The sequence below is a fragment of the Pipistrellus kuhlii genome, unplaced genomic scaffold (genome assembly GCF_014108245.1).
Source record: "Pipistrellus kuhlii isolate mPipKuh1 unplaced genomic scaffold, mPipKuh1.p scaffold_m20_p_21, whole genome shotgun sequence".
Taxonomy (NCBI): Eukaryota; Metazoa; Chordata; class Mammalia; order Chiroptera; family Vespertilionidae; genus Pipistrellus; species Pipistrellus kuhlii.
Window position 1 is genome coordinate 12,714,978 of NW_023425520.1, and position 17,232 is coordinate 12,732,209.

Sequence of the window (17,232 nt, forward strand, 5' to 3'; positions counted from 1 at the left end):
CGAAGTATCACACCTTGTGCCAGGCTCGCAGGAGAACAGTTCAGTAGGAGAGCCCTGCCTTGAAGAAACGCACCCCTGTGTTATGTGAAGTTGGAAGACAGTCTGAGGAAGGAAGAATTGATGTTCCCTTTGGGGGCACCCCGCCTCATGCTCTGTACGTGACGTGAGGCACGTTAGGTAGACGTCAGAGTTTCCCTTCCCTTCCTGGAAGATGCATGTTGTTATGGATCCCACAGGGGAGCTCTAGGGGCACAGAGTTCTTATATAATAAGCATTTTGTCTAGAAAGAATAGGACTCTATAGATCCTCGTTAGTATTTACACAATCCCCTGCACCTTCCAGATCACTCACAAATCCCAAACCAGTTAAGCAGAATGTATTCTTTCTGCGTAACAGGCAGTCCTGTTCCTGGTGTGATGGAGCTCACTGCTTCTGTTGCCCGGTGACCGGGCACTAGTAAGGCCTGGGCTGTGGCATTCGAACAGACACACAGCACAGGACGTGGGCCCACAGGGTTTGCACTGAACGCTCGATGCTGCTGCTCCTGGTGTTTGAAAGCCATCACCATATTAATGTACACAAGTAGCGTTCATGATATATCATGTAACGTTGGTTTCTTACAGTTTTGTTTTGGGCTTGTGTGTGTGTGTGTGTGTGTGTGTGTGTGTGTTGTTAATCCTTACCCAAGTATATTTTTTCATGGATATTCATTGATTTTTAGAAAGTGGAAGGGAGCAGGAGAGACAGAGAGAGAAACACGGATATGAGGTAGACACGTGGATTGGCTACCTCTTGCACACACCAGGGCCAGGGATCAAGCCTGTATACCAGGTACACGCCCTTGTCCAGAACTGAACCCAGGACCCTTCAGTCCGAGGACCAACACTCTGTCCACTGAGCCACACTGGCCAGGGTGATTACGTACTGTTCATTCATTCCACACCAGGTTCCTAGGTTGTCATTTTCACATGTATTTTTCAAGGGACTGAGATTCTTGGGTGAATTTTTTAGCCACTTCAAATCTGCCTAAAAAGTCACAAAAGAAATGTTTTTGACAGAGGAATTAATAAAGGGAGCTTTTCTGTGCACTGTGGCTTGCGGTGTGTGTGGTTCCTGTGGAGTCCACAAAGGGCTCTCGGTTCATGGAAGACACAGATGCACCCATAGGCCATGTTGGCATCTCCTTCCGCCTCTGCCTGTCTCCAGTGGCTCGTGTCCACGGCCACCCAAAAGGAGGTGTTGGCGGCTAACACCATCTGACTGCCCAACACATAGCCAGTCGCTGGCAAAGGCAAGGCTGCAGTAAGATTTCTGTAGTTGCTCCTTGAAGAGTGGGTTAGTGACTCGGGATCTGGCCAGCAGGTATTGCTAGCATCCCAGGGATGTCACCTGGCAGAGTCTTGGGCGCTTCTCCTTTCAGAAGTGCTCCGCTTAGGCACGGCCAGCTTTGTGATCCATTTTAATTGGATTCTGAAGGCCTTTGTTTTTAGACTTCTTAATAGCCCCATGCCAACAGTTAGGTGTCAATTCATCATGTTATTCTGCAAGGAACTATAGCAACTAGATACCATTTTGCCATGAATCTAAACTGCCCAGAAACAAAGTCCATTAAGAAGCATGTGAAGACATCTGTCCGGAGAGTGGATAGGTGAACGCTGGGAGCCGAGATTGCTGCTCCTTTGACAGCATTAATATTTGAGTGTGAAGAGCAGTGAACTTGGTGGTTCACATATTTCAAATACCCTAGCTTTTTTAAGGTACATGAAGGTCAATTCTTTTGAAGAAAACGGTTTTTAAGTAGTCACACAACTATTTTGTAAGGTTGGCTTTTTGGTCCCATAAACATGTCCTTCTGTACGTCAGACACGAGCGAGCCAGAGGCAGAGAAAATGCCTGGGGTGTGGGCCAGCCCCAGCCCCAGCAGTGAGCAGGGTAAGCCCTGAGCAGGGGGCACCCTGAGCAGTCCCTTCCCTTCAACCCCCAGAAGCAGGCTGGCAGCCCGAGCAGGGCCCCCGGGAAGCCGTCACCCTTGAACGAGTGCTAAGATGTGTAGTTTCCATTCCCTGCCTTAGGGAATTCATGTACTTCTCTGGCTTGTCATTGAAGCCAGTCTTCAAATTGTGCCTTTTCCGATCACATTTCTTCTGCAGCGGCCCCAAGGGCATTGCCATGACTTAGGAAGCATTGATATGGGAATGAAAAGCTTCAGAGATGAAACCATGTCCACCAATCCCAGACTTTGTCCCTCTCACTTGAATGCCTTTGACGGGGTGTGGTCTCCTGGACACTTGGCCTGGCGCAGGGCCCATGGCCAGTGCTAGCAGGGAGTGGGGCTGCAGGCGTGCCCGCCCCTGCCCCTCAGCATGTGGGCAGAGTGATGCCTCCTGCCTGCGCCCATCTCTTCCGGATGGAGACTCTGGTGGTGTATGGCCGTGTATTTCAGTCAGAAGTCACCTGATTCCTTCCTGATGTTCGCCCACTCTTTCTCTGTGCTAAAGTGTCTATTCTGTTGCAGCCGCACCTCTCCATGTCTCGACCGTGACAACAGCAGGTGACTGTGCATCGCCCTCCTGCCCGCCCCCCCGCTCCCCCAGGGTGCTTCAGTGAGCATGCCTCCCAGGGACGCAGGGGCAGCCGTGTCTCCGGGCCGCACCCTGGCTGAGGCCCTTGCTCTGCAGCGGAGAGAACGTGGGCTTCGTTATTCATTGGAGATCAGCTGGGATTGGGCCAAATTAACGCAGAGCTCCTGGCAAAGGCTCCTTGGCTGAGGCTCTCCACATCTTAGCTCTTTGTGTGAGAAAAAGTGCTACATGAAGCTGAAAAAATATTCCTAGCAATTATACAAATTGGCTGACCTGTTTTAAAGTCATAGGAAAGGTTATGATTCTAAGTTGCACGCAGCAGAAGTTTGTATAAACTGTTTCCTAGCTGAACCAAAGGCTGCAAGTGGGTTAATGGTACATCCCCCTGGGATGCTGCTTTAATGCAGCTTCTGAGCGTGGCATCGTGCTGTGAGTGAGTCTAGTCAGTGTTCCCAGCACCCCCGCCTGTGTTAGTCCAGCACGTTTACTTCGGAGGGTTCTCAGACCGCCAGTCAGGGCATTTGTGTTACACAGTCATCGTATCACTCTGCAGACCGTCACAGGTCAGACAGTTTCATAGATCCCATTTTGAAAATGTATGGCCATTCCTTTAGTCTTTTGGAAACACTAAATGTGATGTTTCTACACATGAACGTTGCGAGTGATGAGTGGTTGGTGATTTTGATAAATCTGAGCCACTTCAGAGACACTTTCCATCATGTTCAGTGGATGAGAGTCGGGTGCAGGAGGGCTTGGAGGAAGAGCAGGGGAAGACCCCTTTTGAGAGCTCGCCAAGTGGCCACATCTCATGTTCTGGCCAGAATCAGGTCGAATAGACAGGCCTCCTGCTGGGTGTGCCTGGCTCACTGAAGCACCCTGGTGACTTTTTCTTCGTTTTCACCCACTGACTAACTGAATGCCGCACCTTCCTCCTCACCCGCCCTCGCGGTCCTGGGTGCATTGAAAGGGAACGGAGCCTGGGTGACTGGGGTGGCGTGTGTTCCTCAGTAGGCAGAGCCTGTTCCTGTCTGAAGCATGTATCTATTTAGCTAATCAGGCCGCCTATTTGTAGGCAAGTCATCTGCATAATAATGGTGGGTTGCTTTTGCTTTCCTCCCTTTTAAATTGTGATAACACTATCTCACAATTTAGAAAAAAATCTCAATAAGAATTTCTAATTTGCATGATTACTGAATTTCATCTAAAGTAAGATATGCGATTTAAGCAGAGTGTCACATGATTTTTTTTGTCTGTAGAGTCTTAAAGTCGATGCTCAGTGCAGTGTGCGCACATTTTCTGCAAAACCGCTCGTTTACTGGGTTAACCACGGTGCCAGCATGATGCCTATTTCCCCGAGTGACAGCAGTTTATCTTCCCAGTAGGAACTCTTCCGGAGCCCCTGGAATAGGGCCTCTCCGGGTAGCCCACCTGGTTACAGTAACCAGCACACACAGTGACCCCGGAGCCCCCTGTGGCTTGTTTGGTGAAAGTCTCATTCTATGGGCGAGGAAACAAACCTAAAGACAGGAAGTGACTTGCCTGGGTCCCAGCAGTACATCCCGCTACACAAGGCAGGGTGCCTGTTCAGTGACGGTGTTTTACGTGCTATTTAAACAGTGGCGGTCATAAACTAGTAGAAACCGCACATCAGACTAACTGCTTCAGCCAGCTTCCGGGTTCCCTGTGGGTATTCAGAAAAAGTCAGCTCCTCCATTTGTTTCTTGGGTGTTGTGCTGTACTGTCAATTTAAAGACAGACTGTCTAACATAGGGGAAGGGAGGTAGCGGCAGCAGCATTCAGGCCTCCGTGTCTCTGCCCACTGACTCAGTCCGCACTCCCCCGTCAGGCAGCTGTGAGCCCCTGGTACACAGACAGGCTCTCGCACCCCAGCCCTGCACACACCAGGCACCCCAGTCCTTCGTGGCACTGCCTCGCCCAGGTTTCACCTCCTGAAGAGAGGAGGAAAGTGTACTCCTGTCCAGTCTAGTGCCATCACCGCATGGCCACACCTCCATCCTTTCCTTCTTCTTGCGGCCCAAGTACAGTCTCTTCCTACCCGCTCTGTGGTTGAAAGTGTCACACAGCACAGAGTCTGCGCATCCTACTCCCCATCCCAGTAGGGACCCCTTTTGGTAACGTGCCATTTTTAAGGAAAATGCTTACCCAATGTTCTTTCATGAACTATTGGGACTATGTGATTAGCATGATGACTTTTATCTGAAACACTTTCCATCATCTAATAGAACCTGACTCCTGTCTCGCTTAGTCCCTCTCACTTCAAGACTGCTTTTCATTTACAAGGCTACCCTCGGCTTGTTATTCGCTGTTCATCCTGTCATCACATTACTCGAGACAGGTTTTTGCTCTCCTACAAGCTGAAATGCCTGTGTGTAGTTGCTTGAAGGAATTCTGACTGGATTGGTTGTCCAGAGGCTGTCTTCTCTGGTGGTTAGACCTAAGACTTGCTCTTCACACTGCCCCACTCATTCACTTGTTCCGCAGTTCCTGTCACCTTCCACGCTGTCCGGGACTGGGCACCCGGGCCGCTGCCACCATGGCCCTGGGTGGCTGCTTCCCCGTCACTGGGGAAGTCAGCGAAACCTCTGGGGACATCAAGCGCAGTCACTACAACTCCGCTGTCTGTGTCCTCGGTTGCCAGCAGATGGCCGGCCCTCAGAGGGAGGGTGACACGTGGCAGGAGAGGAACATGGAGCTGGAAGCTGGAGTGAAGGAGAACAAGAGGGTTCACAGGAGTAGCCGATGACACAGAGACTGATCTGATAACCTGAGACCTGGTTTCAGCCAGTAATGCGGCCCTTCATCCCTTGGGTAGAGAGTCCCAGTAGGAGGTGCTCTGTATGGTCCAAGATGCACGTGAGTGGAGGCCGGAGCCATCCCTGATGGACGGTCCAAACACAGCGTGTGCCTGAGCAGACACCGCCCCGGGCCTCTGACAGGTGCAGACAGTGCGGAATCCCGCAGGGGCTCCTCGGGGTCTGAGCCTGTGTCCCTCAGTGATGACAGGAATTGAAAGACGAGCAAACTAGGGTACGTCAGTGCAGTGAGTGCGCAGCAGCGCTGGTTGGAATCAGCTTTTCTCGGGGTTCATAAATGTCAATATAAATGTAGCCCAATAGAAAGCACAGAATAAACAGGAACCTTGAGATTCCTGTGTTAACTAGCTCTTCCATCTTTTTTTTTTTTTTTTCTGAGCAACAGTACATTTTTAAAAATGAAACATTTTTTTGAGAACTTATATTTAGTGGTAAGAAAAGCAGGTAGCCTTTCCTCATGCATTTTGATCAAGGTGGGAAACATCCACGCTCCGTCCTGCGTGGTGGCTTGTTCTCCCAGGCTGGCCACGCTTGGGGTACGTTTGTGGTCTCGCTGTCCCCGCACGCCACTGACAGGCTCCGGGTGCTCGTCCCTTCTGTGCTGAGACCAACGGGACTTCTGTTAGCCACGTGCGTGCCGAGCTCCGTGTCTGCTGTGAGGCGGATGCTAAGCTCCTTTTCTCCACTGTCTGCCATAGCGGATGCAGTGCATTTCTGTCCCACTGTTTCTTGGATTGACTGTGTCCCAGTGTTTGGACTGCAGTCATGGACTTGGTGCTGGTGTGGGTCTGGCATGGTGTGCTGGCTAAGCCTGATTCACCGGGGGCTGCTTTCCTCTTTCTGTGTTGGCATGAGAGCCTTGCAGATGCAATGGGAATGCCTATCAAGTTGCCTCATTTCTGCCTCTTGACCAAGCGAGTCCCACTGCATGCACCCACCCCTTCCAAAGGAAGTCCTCCCAGTTAGACCAGCCCTTTCCTTGGCACACAGACACGTGGACCAGACTGTCCACAAACCTCGAGCTTGGCAGAAACGGAGCAAAAGGAATAGAGATGCCTCTACGTTTCTAAATTACTAGCTGTGGTTTTCCACGTTCAGTTTACTGCAGTTTGGGGCCATTCACCTGCCCAGACATCCTCCCTCGCAGAGCCCACCCATCCACATGGAGCTGGTGCTTGTGCCCCGGTGAATTCTGGGAGAGGCGGGGCTTCTCAAATCATAGATCATATTAAAACAAGCTGGACACAATGTAACTTTGAGAAGCCCAGTGGTTCATTGACAACTGCTCCATCCCACCCTGACTTCACTGTGGGTCCAGGACATGCAGGAGGAAGTTTGTGACGGGGCCCTTCAGAGTCTTCATTTAATTCTGTGCCACTCTCCGTGTCAGACGGATACATTATAATCTACGTCCACACACTCCAGCAAAGGTAGCAGGAATTGTCTTAAGTTACAGATAAAAACAACACAAAAACTAAAACACAGAAATCAAGGCGTTGGTATAAAGTGAGATAACTAAGGACCAGTGTTCCCCACCAGGCATTTAAATACCAGACATTTGAGAACCAAGCATTTTGGACAGAAATTAACTGGCCAGGACTTGGGCACCTGCGTTCAGCCTTGCCAACGGGTCTGACCTCTGCTCCCCTTTCAGCTTCCTGGTCAGCTTCATGGTGGACGCCCGTGGGGGCGCCATGCGCGGCTGCAGACACCACGGGCTCCGCATCATCATCCCGCCCAGGAAGTGCACGGCCCCCACCCGGGTCACCTGCCGCCTGGTGAAACGCCACCGCCTGGCCACCATGCCCCCAATGGTGGAGGGAGAAGGCCTGGCCAGCCGCCTGATCGAAGTTGGACCCTCTGGCGCGCAGTTCCTGGGGTAAGGGTCTCTGCTAAGCCTCCAACTTAGTCACCCGTGCGCTAGCGTCTCACCGAGCACCGTGGGGATGGCTGCACGAAGGTACGTCCAATGCTCTGATTGGCCTCTGTGACATTTTAAAAAATCTGCTGTTTTGATGTCATAGAGGAAAGGAGAGGGGAAGAGAGAGAAACATCAATGACCAGAGAGAATCATGGATTGCCTGCCTGCAGCACACCCCACACTGGGGATTAAGCCCGAAACCCGGATGTGTGCCCTGACTGGGAATTGAACCATGACCTCCTGGTTCATAGGTCAACGCTTAACCCTGAGCCACACCGGCAGGGCTCCTGTGACATTTAAGCAGCACTGATGCTGCACTTCTCCCCACGCCTCTTCCTTTATGAGCATCCGTGAGCTCAGCAGTCAGCTTACTCTTCCTCCTCTTTGGATGTGGTTGCAGCTGCTAGACTCCCAGTGGGAATAATTTTTTCAGCCAATGGTAGGTATTATTTTCCCTCTGAGACTGAAGTGGCAGAGTCCTAAGAAAAACAACTCTATCCCAAACATGAACGTGAGGTCCCGAGTCCTGAGAACCGTCTGCACTTGGGAAGAGTGTTGCCAGAAGTCAGTGTGTGATTTGCCTTCTCTGCTCACCTTGAGGCTTACACTCACTGGCAGCCTGTTTGCTCACAGTTTTCCTTAAGATGGCGAAGTCTGGGTCACTGCTGCCAGCCTCATTTTAGCAATTTTGAGCAGAAATTAGCATTTCTTCTTTCTTCTGTGTGTTTGAGCGGCTGCTATTGTGTTGAGTGGTATTTCAACAAGCCGAGAAATGTATGGCTTTTGGTATACCAACAAGCCGAGTAATGCTGAAAACCGACCAAAGGATGAGGTTGTGGAGGGGGACGGACGAGTTTCGGAATGTTTTGAAACAGATCAATTGTATTTAAGTCTCCTCATGGCACGTGTTTGTGCTCAGAAGCGGGGCCCACATCCTGCTGCCCAGGAGCTTCTGTTCCGGCATCACACTGGAAGGCTGCTCGCGCTAGAACTAGGAATTGGGCTAAAGCCTCATAACTTGGAGGAAGCTGTTCACAGGTTGCTCCAAACTGCGTTCACGCTGAGGGGGCGTGCCCATATTCCGGTTCTAGAAGCCTCCTCCTGCATCCCTCAGGCAGACCTGAGACACAGGAGGAGCCTGTGGGGCATCTGGGTAGGGCACAGCTGTGACCCCTTCCCCTCCTGTCCCAGACCCCCCTCCCTCCCTCACGCTCAGGCCACTTGGGCGTTGTAACAGTCTCCAGATCTGTGCAGGAATATCCATGGAAACATGGGCCTCTCTGCAGAGTCCGAGTTTCATTATGTTTCCAGCAGCCCGGGCAGCATATTTTTCCTTCCACGCTCGCGCCCTGGCAGGACCTCACCAGGGACAGGCCATCCCCACATGCTGTCCCCATGTGCCGCCCCCGCGCCTCCATTGGGCACGCTGGGCGTCAGCGCCTCCCTCCCTGTGGCCAGTGGAGGGGACAGACCAAAGCAGACCTGCCGGTGGACGAGCGGGCGGTGCTGGGGCGTGGACACCACACCTGAAGCTTACCTGTGTTCTCTCTTTCACTGCTGCTTTGGATGTGCTCAGTAAACTCCACCTGCCAGCGGCTCCCCCCCCACTTAATGAGGGAGAAAGCTTGGTCAGCCGCATCCTTCAGCTGGGGCCTCCTGGAACCAAGTTCCTTGGGTAGGAGCGACTTAAATCCAATCGGTGGCTGATGGCCCCATTCTCCTCCTCCTGCAATATGATTTCTCCTTCTGTCATTGTGCCATGACATGTCCCTCTCTATGATTTACACTCTGTGCGAACTCTCTCTAGCGGACCATTTCTGACCCTGTGGTGTGTGACTTTTGTTTCGAGTGATGTTTGTCCCTTTCCCCTTAAGTGCTGTGACCTTCCTTTTTGTTTAAAGCATGAGATCTGCCTAGTCGTACTCTGTGCTGGCTGCGGTGTTGTGATGGGAATTTGGAGTCTGTCTCAAAGCAACCTGGACCGGAGACCCAGAGCCTCCACGACTCTTGAGAGTGGCTGAGCCCTGGAAGCGAGGGCCGTGCATGCTGGGACCTGAGCCCAGCAGGCATCACACACACTGTTGGGGGCTCGGCGAGGGCCACCGTGTGCAATGCCTCCTGCGCCCTCGAATGGGGGGAGCCTCGGCAGACCCCGCATGCATGTCTCCGTAGTTCCCACGCAGTCAGCTCCTCTGACATCTCATGTAGACACATCAGCTCACGCGGCACCAAGCCATCCCCCTCTCCAGCCATTGCCACGTCGCACCTCGTTGAGAACGCCCAGGAGGTCGGTGCACGTCATAGATTTGCATGTCTGTTTCTTTACATCTCTCCGAGGAGAAGTTCCAGAATGCCACATGCACTCACAAGGAAACACCGGGGCTCCAGGTAGCAGCGTGTCCCCGGGATGGGAGCCCTGAGGTGGAGTGCTACTGTGCAGCCAGCCGCTAGCCATGTCCCCAGCCCCAGAGAGAGGAATCCAGGTCACTTTGCAACAGACAACGGGATGCGTGTGGCGTGTGGCTGGCTGCCGCCCACACTGCGTGCTCTGCTTGCTGCCAGGCCCGTCATCGTGGAGATCCCGCACTTCGCTGCCCTGCGAGGGAAGGAGAGGGAGCTGGTGGTGCTGCGCAGCGAGAACGGGGACAGCTGGAAGGAGCACTGCTGTGAGCACACGGAGGACGAGCTCAACGAGATCCTCAACGGCATGGATGAGGGTGCGTGGGGGCACTTCTTCTTGAGAACCCAGGGCTGCATGTGTGTGTGTGTGTGTGTGTGGTGCACAAGTGTCTGTGTGTGATTCTGGCCCCGCAGGTGCCGGTGTGTTCCAGTAATGATGAGTCGATGAACAATGCATTGGCCTGGTCTGTTGCTACTCAGGACAATAAAATCCCAACCCCAGTGACCCTGTTAGTTTAGATTTTCTCCTTTAAGCTAGTCTGGTTTTCCTGTCCTGTCCACGGGTGTGCATTCAGTTTGTGTAAAGCCTGTGACCCCATCTGCTGATGGTGGGACATGCTGGGCAAGTTCCTGGTTTCAGGGGAATTCAAACCCTGGATTCAGATCATCCATCATGGCCCGCACACCATCCTGGCAGGACATACATCCTTCCGTACACATCCTGAGAAATCAAAGGCACATTTCTTCTGACAACATAGAAACTGGGTCTTGAGCTAACCTTGACGTTGGCAAAGGAGAGGCCTGTGGGACCCATCTCCTCTGCAGCTGACAGAAGTAGAATAAACCAGGGATAGAGCAGGTGGTTTGTTGTAGCCCCGTTCTACCCACCCTGAGACCCACAGGCCCCGCAGAGGGACCGAGTGCTGCCGGAGGGGAGGGGCACTGCTCTGATGGAGCACTCCTGCCCTGAGGAGGCGCAGACTTTGAGCGTGTGCGTGTCATCTGCAGTGCTGGACAGTGCTGAGGACCTGGACCGTAAGCGCATCTGCCGCATCGTCACGCGTGACTTCCCGCAGTACTTCGCTGTGGTATCCCGTGTCAAGCAGGACAGCCACCTGATCGGGCCCGAGGGCGGCGTGCTGAGCAGCACAGTGGTCCCGCAGGTGCAGGCGGTGTTCCCCGAGGGTGCGCTGACCAAGCGGATTCGTGTGGGCCTGCAGGTGCGGTGCTGTGCGCGTGCGTGGCCAGGGCACCCTGGGGGAGGGAGGACTGGCTGTGGGAATGGGTGGGCCCATGCAGACATGGTCACATCGCACTGGAGAGCAGGGCTGCTACAGTACATAGTCAGTCTCTTACTGCTGCTTCAGTCCTGTGCTGGAAGCCACTATGCTGATGCATGGGGCAAAAAGCATGCCTCCCAAGGTATTTGACATGAAGCACAGTGGCCTGTTTACTGTGTGCTTTTCTTGGAAAAGGCGCAACCTGTGCACGGCGAGTTGGTTAAGAAGATCCTTGGGAACAAAGCGACCTTCAGCCCGATCGTCACCTTGGAGCCCAGACGAAGGAAGTTCCACAAGCCGATCACCATGACCATCCCTGTGCCCAAAGCCGCCAGCGACGTCATGCTGAATGGTTTTGGAGGGGATGCTCCAACCTTGAGACTTCTGTGCAGCATAACAGGTGGGGCGCCCGCGACGATGGGGGTAGAAAGCTCTGGAAGGAGAAGCCTACACGGTTGTAAATGTTAAGCGACTTTGTCCTAAGGGGCCTGTGTTGCTTCAGGAGGAGCATCCTAAATAGGGAACAGAAGGTGGCAGGAGATGTACCAACCTGCTGATAAAGCTGCGTGCCCCTGGCAAGTGCTCACGTGTCGTCACTCTGTCACACAGCCCTGTGACCACACCTAGCCCCATTCCACTGAAAAGGAAGCCAGGCTCCGAGAATTCTGGGACTTGCCTCAGATTATACCACAGGCTTGTGCAGAGCTGGGCTTCCAACCGAAGCCCTCACCCTGCCAGTCCTCGCCAAAGACATTTGAAAACTCCTCCTGCTGCACCATCACACCAGCAGGCCAGACCTGACCTCTGTCTAGGGGGGGGCGTTCTGTCATCACTGGCCTGATGAATAGCCTTGAGAAACAGAGAAAAGGCTTTTCAAGACTCATTGAACGTGGTCTTTTCCATTGGAAGTTGTGCTAGTGTTCAGACATCTATCAACCTCCAGAAAGACTCCCAGCTACTGGTTGTCCTGGCCCCATGATACATGGTGGGAGGTAAAAATCCACCCCCATCGTGGGGCTGGGAATGTCCCTCTTTCTCAGCACCACGAGCTCCCGGCGCTCAGCAGTGCCACCCTCTGCTCGGGTGTCAGCTGCTGCTCACCCAGGGGTGTGAGGATGTTCTCACTTCTCCTTTGCAGCTGTGTTCTCCCTTATTTTGCTCTCTCTCCAGTTCTCCCTCCTTATTAGTGCTTTTCCTGTATGTACCATGGCAAGCCATTGAGATTGCCCCATATACTTAACAAATGCAACATACATGGACTAGCAGGAGCCCATGGGATCATGCTTTAGTCCCGACCTTATTCCCACCCCACATTCCTGGGTGAGTTTCCCACAGTTTTCAGTCCATTTGCATACGGTTAGCCCTTCATCACGTGAGACGTAGTGCGTGGAGGTGAAGCAGGTCAGATGTAACGTGCAGGCATGCCTGCCCTGGCCAGGCATCAAGCGAGGGACCACGTGGCTGAGGCACCGTCGGCCTGATTAGGCTTCCTCAGGCCTTCGTCCACCTGTCCATCCGTCTGCAGTGTTCGTTAAGCTCTTAATGTTTTCCAAGTATTTTCTTCTTATAATCTCCCATTGCAAATTGAGAGAAATTTTATCTTAAGAAAATAATTGTATAAAGTATGAAATTCAGGAGCAAAAGACTACTTGGATTTTTCATTATTTTAACAAAACCTTCAGCTCCTTGGTCAGTTAAAGGATCTCTTAAATTCATCAACCCTATACATCTCAAATTGATCTATAGGGCCTACCAGTTACAACAACAGCCTCAGAACGTCAGGTAGAGGATGGAACCCCTAACCATGTGAAGCAGGGACTCCAGTAAGCTCTAAGCTCATTCCTGGGAGGCGCTGTCAGCGGCAGCTGCTCTGTGTGGCCTCTCGGCTTCCTCGGGAAAGCACAGGGAACCACACGCTCGCTTCACAACCCAGAGTCGGAAGTGTTGCCTGATTTTTTCAACAATCCTGTTGTTTCAGGGGGGACCACTCCTGCACAGTGGGAAGACATCACAGGAACCACGCCATTAACATTTGTCAATGAGTGTGTTTCCTTCACCACCAACGTGTCTGCCAGGTACGGCCAGCCCTCCGACCAACCCAAGGCCATACTGGCCTCACCCCCCAGGGATTTTGCTTTGTTTTCTTTTGTTTCTGTGTTCTTCAAAAGCGAGTTTTTCTGGTTGGTTTTAAATACAATCTGTATTAACTTTCGCATTTTAAACTGGACCTGCTGCCAGCAAAATGAATAGTGATAATACAGTACAAAGTTCAACCAGTCGGGTTAAAATCTAAGGACAGCAAGCGATCGGCAGCTTTGGCTGTGGGGCCTTGCCACCAGTTGTTCCAGTCCCAGAGGCCTTAGGGATTATAGGTTTCCTGCTGATCAGCACATCCCAAACTGCTTCCAGCAGAATATCAGAGTCCGAGGGCACATGTGTGTGCAGATGGTTCCAGGTTTGGGTGACTCTAGGAGGCCTGACACATGCATGTATGTGTCTCACATCCTCACAGCGATGACACGGTCCAGTCTTGTTTCACATGCTCATTAACTCCGTTTATCGTTGGCTCCGTGTGTGACCTGTAAGGGAATGCTGGGTGCTTTCCCATGCGTTTGATTTCATCACTACAATGACTTGGTATTGCGTCCATTTTACAGGTGGGAAGACTGAGGCTGAGAGGGTTAAGCTTAAACTCCTGTCCAGGGGACAGAGGAGAAGGGCACACAGGGCAGCTGTAGCTCCAGAGATGACAAATGCGAGGAGAAGGTTACTAGGGGCCCTGCGGGTGCACGTCGGGGCGGAGAGGACGCCTGAGGGGACGTGCCTCCTGAGACAGGCAGGAGCCTGACAGGCAGGAGAAAGACAAGAGAGAGGACCATGGACAAGACAGGAGGGTGGGGGCGAGCAGCAGACATCTGAGGTCGGAGGTCAGACCAGAGCTGCCACGTGGATGACGGCAGAGCTGAGGGAGGCCTGCTTGGAAGGCTGGGCAGCTTCTGTGTTCCTCATTTCACCCCAGACGCCCGAGGGAGCAGTGAGCACACCGTGTGAGTCAGAGCAAAGAGAAGGCGATACTGAGTCCCCCAGGTGCCAGCGGCTGAGCTGGGCCTGAGAACGTTAAGCTAAAGGAAGTAGCCGGTATTCGCGCATGTGAGGCCCCGGAATAGGCGAGTGCCCGGAGACAGGAAATGGGCAGGCAGGGTTTGCGGTACCTCGTTCTGTTGGGATGACGGAAGGTTGCAGAATGGTCAGTGGTGATGGCAGCCAGGATTGTAAATTACGTCATGCCTATGCCGTGTACACTTAGATGCGGCTAGCATGGTGAGTTTTAGTTACATATATCTCATCAAAACTAAGCTAATAAGGAGAGAGATGGATGAGGGACAGGAAGGAATCGGTGACTAGGGAAAGGTAACCTCGGGCGTGGAAAGATGGCAGGAAGGAGTCGAGGGAAGGAGGCAGCAATAGGCGGAGCGAGGTTTCAGGGCGACAGGATGTGGATAATGCTTTGCATCCGGCACCTCAGCTTTCTCAGCCGAATGGTCCCTCCTCAAGCCGGGGGGTGGGGGAACAGTCCGGGAATGCTGAGCAGGCTCAGCAACCTTGGTGCCCTGAGCAGAGACGCTGAGGCGGCGTGGCCAGGCCGTGTCACAGGCCCCATGAGGCCACCAGCCATGAAGGAGCCACAGAGCAGTGACTTTCTCTGGGAGCCATGCCCACCAATGCCTGGAGTTCTGCCTTGAAGGCAGATTTCCAAATGGTTGGATTGATCCACCTTGGTGCCGGAGAGGGTTTTGGAAAAGAGGAACGAGATGAGGTGACGCTGGGTAGATCTTATTGCGAAGAGTTTAGTAAATGAGAGGAAGATTGGGGGAGTCAAGGGGAACGGGGGCTCCCCCATGAGGACCCATTGCGAAGGCCCCAGGCTCCCTCCACGGATGGTGCTGGGATTCGGGGGCGGATTTCAGAAGCTGGACCCTGGAAGTGTCTCCAAGGAAAAAAGTCACAAATATTAATATGTTCCAGGGGTTGGGGGTGCACACCTGGTCCGCAGTGCCCTCCTGCCCCACTCTGCCCACCGTCTCTCATCCTCTCCCACCTCCCTCTGAGGAAGCACTTAATGTCTTTGATCATATCGAAGGAACTGAGGGGTTTTTTCAACTGGTGTCCATTAATTCAATTTTTTTCTGAGCTTCGCCGGCCGGCTGGTATCCATTAGTTCTAGATGCCTGACCGCTTAAAATCCTTTGCAGGTTCTGGCTGATCGATTGCCGGCAAATCCAAGAATCCGTCACCTTCGCCTCCCAAGTGTACAGGGAGATCATCTGTGTCCCATACATGGCCAAGTTCGTGGTGTTCGCCAAGTCGCACGACCCCATCGAGGCGCGGCTGCGGTGCTTCTGCATGACGGACGACAAGGTGGACAAGACGCTGGAGCAGCAGGAGCACTTCGCGGAGGTGGCCCGCAGCCGGGATGTGGAGGTGCGGGTTCCGGAGCAACGCATGGACACGTCTATGCCTTTCTTCAAAGATTATATGTAAAATAGTGGCTAATAAGTAGAACCACAAATTTTAAAAGAGACCAGTCCTCATCTTGATCAGTTGGAAGGTCAGGGTCCAAAAGCAGCTCGTTTCCGTCCATCGGGACCAGTGCTGCGGGGAGAGGAGGCGGGAACGGCTCTTTCTGAGCATCACGGGGGAAGGAGGATCAGCCATGAGGTGTGTAAGTGGCGCTAACAGTGTAGAATGCTTATTTTTCCTCATTCGGAGTGATCTTTAGTAGTAAAGATAGCAGTCAGGAAGTGTATCCTTGGAATAAATGTGGACGTGAGCTACCCAGGCCTTTCAGCATTACTCTTGCTTATCTCAGGCTTCTCCATTAGTGTGGGTGTGGATGGTGAGGTCAAGTAATGTGACTTATTGGATGTAAAAACGGCCCAGTCAGAAGACAGACTTTAAGGCTCAGTCAGTTTGGGGTGATGTGATGCGACCTTAGAAACAAGGGCCTCACATCAGAGGCAGGTCCCTTAGGACATACTTTGTCCTCCAGGGGACAGGTCATAGCACTGAGTGATGGTTGTAGGTAGGTTTTACCATTCCAACTGGTATCACCACTTTATGTAAATAACAAGCAATAACTGCACTTATAGTCTGTTCTGCTTATCTGCTTCACCAGGTGCTGGAAGGAAAACCCATCTACGTTGATTGTTTTGGCAATCTCGTGCCATTAACCAAGAGTGGCCAACATCATATATTCAGTTTTTTTGCCTTTAAAGAAAACAGACTTCCTCTCTTTGTCAAGGTAATTATCTATTGTATATGGAATTTTTACACACATTTTATTCTACATCAAGTAAGGACTTAACTTCCTTTAGAAGGAGAGAATATCTGCTCTTCAATAATTTCCAGAGATTATTTAAACCATATCCATAAAATTTTAAAGTTTTAGAAAACTAACCATTTTCAGTTTTGAAGTTCAAATTCAACTTTAAGACTATGTTTAAGGACAAACAGCCAATTTATTATTAACTGGCTTTTCTTTTTCAAATTTTAAAGGAAAGTCTCTTTTTAAAGTATTGTTCCTTTTAAATCTTTGTGCTTATGTTTTAAATGTGTGAATTTTACCAAGGAGGAGAGCAGAGGGCTCTCAGACGGCCTAGGAGCCCACTCAGCCTGAGGCCAGGTGACCCCAGGCAGCACTGTCGCCGGGCGGCCTTCACACAGGCGTTCAGCCAACACTCCGGAGCACCTTAGTGCACCAGAGGTGCCAGTCTGTTTCAGACCATCCCAGGCAGGAGTTTGGCGATGATAATTCCATCTCCCCTGGATTCCACGCCTGTGGAGGGCCAAGCGCGTATAAATGAGAGGCTTGTGAAATGGAAAGGAAGCAGTAATTCCTTCTGCACCAGCTCTCACACTCGCTGTCCCGTTACCTATGAAGCATTGCATTTCTCTGGAAGTCCCGATGCCACCCCCCACACACCCCGGATAGGGCTGGGCTCCCTCAGCTTTCCCCAGTCCTGCCTCAGGCGACTGATTCCCAAGCCATTCATCAACACGACCCTTTTATTACCAAACCCCTCATGGTTTCTCCCAGCACAAAGCTGTGCAGCTGCTTAACGTTCTTAAATACTTTTTTTAAATTGATTTCAGAGAAGAAGGGAGAGAGAGAGATGGAAACACCAACTATGAGAGAGAAGCATTGATCAGCTGCC

General features: G+C 52.1%; 1 protein-coding gene across 1 annotated transcript in view; it reads left to right on the top strand.

Moving 5' to 3' along the window:
• Positions 1-17,232, top strand: part of ANK2 (ankyrin 2) — a 177,211-nt gene that overhangs the window by 111,348 nt on the left and 48,631 nt on the right. The window contains exons 29-37 of the mRNA XM_045586032.1: positions 2,516-2,551; positions 7,071-7,295; positions 8,914-9,012; positions 9,900-10,054; positions 10,746-10,957; positions 11,213-11,417; positions 12,996-13,092; positions 15,271-15,499; positions 16,194-16,319. Coding sequence (XP_045441988.1) covers positions 2,516-2,551; positions 7,071-7,295; positions 8,914-9,012; positions 9,900-10,054; positions 10,746-10,957; positions 11,213-11,417; positions 12,996-13,092; positions 15,271-15,499; positions 16,194-16,319 — 1,384 coding nt within the window. The remainder of the gene's footprint in view (positions 1-2,515; positions 2,552-7,070; positions 7,296-8,913; positions 9,013-9,899; positions 10,055-10,745; positions 10,958-11,212; positions 11,418-12,995; positions 13,093-15,270; positions 15,500-16,193; positions 16,320-17,232) is intronic.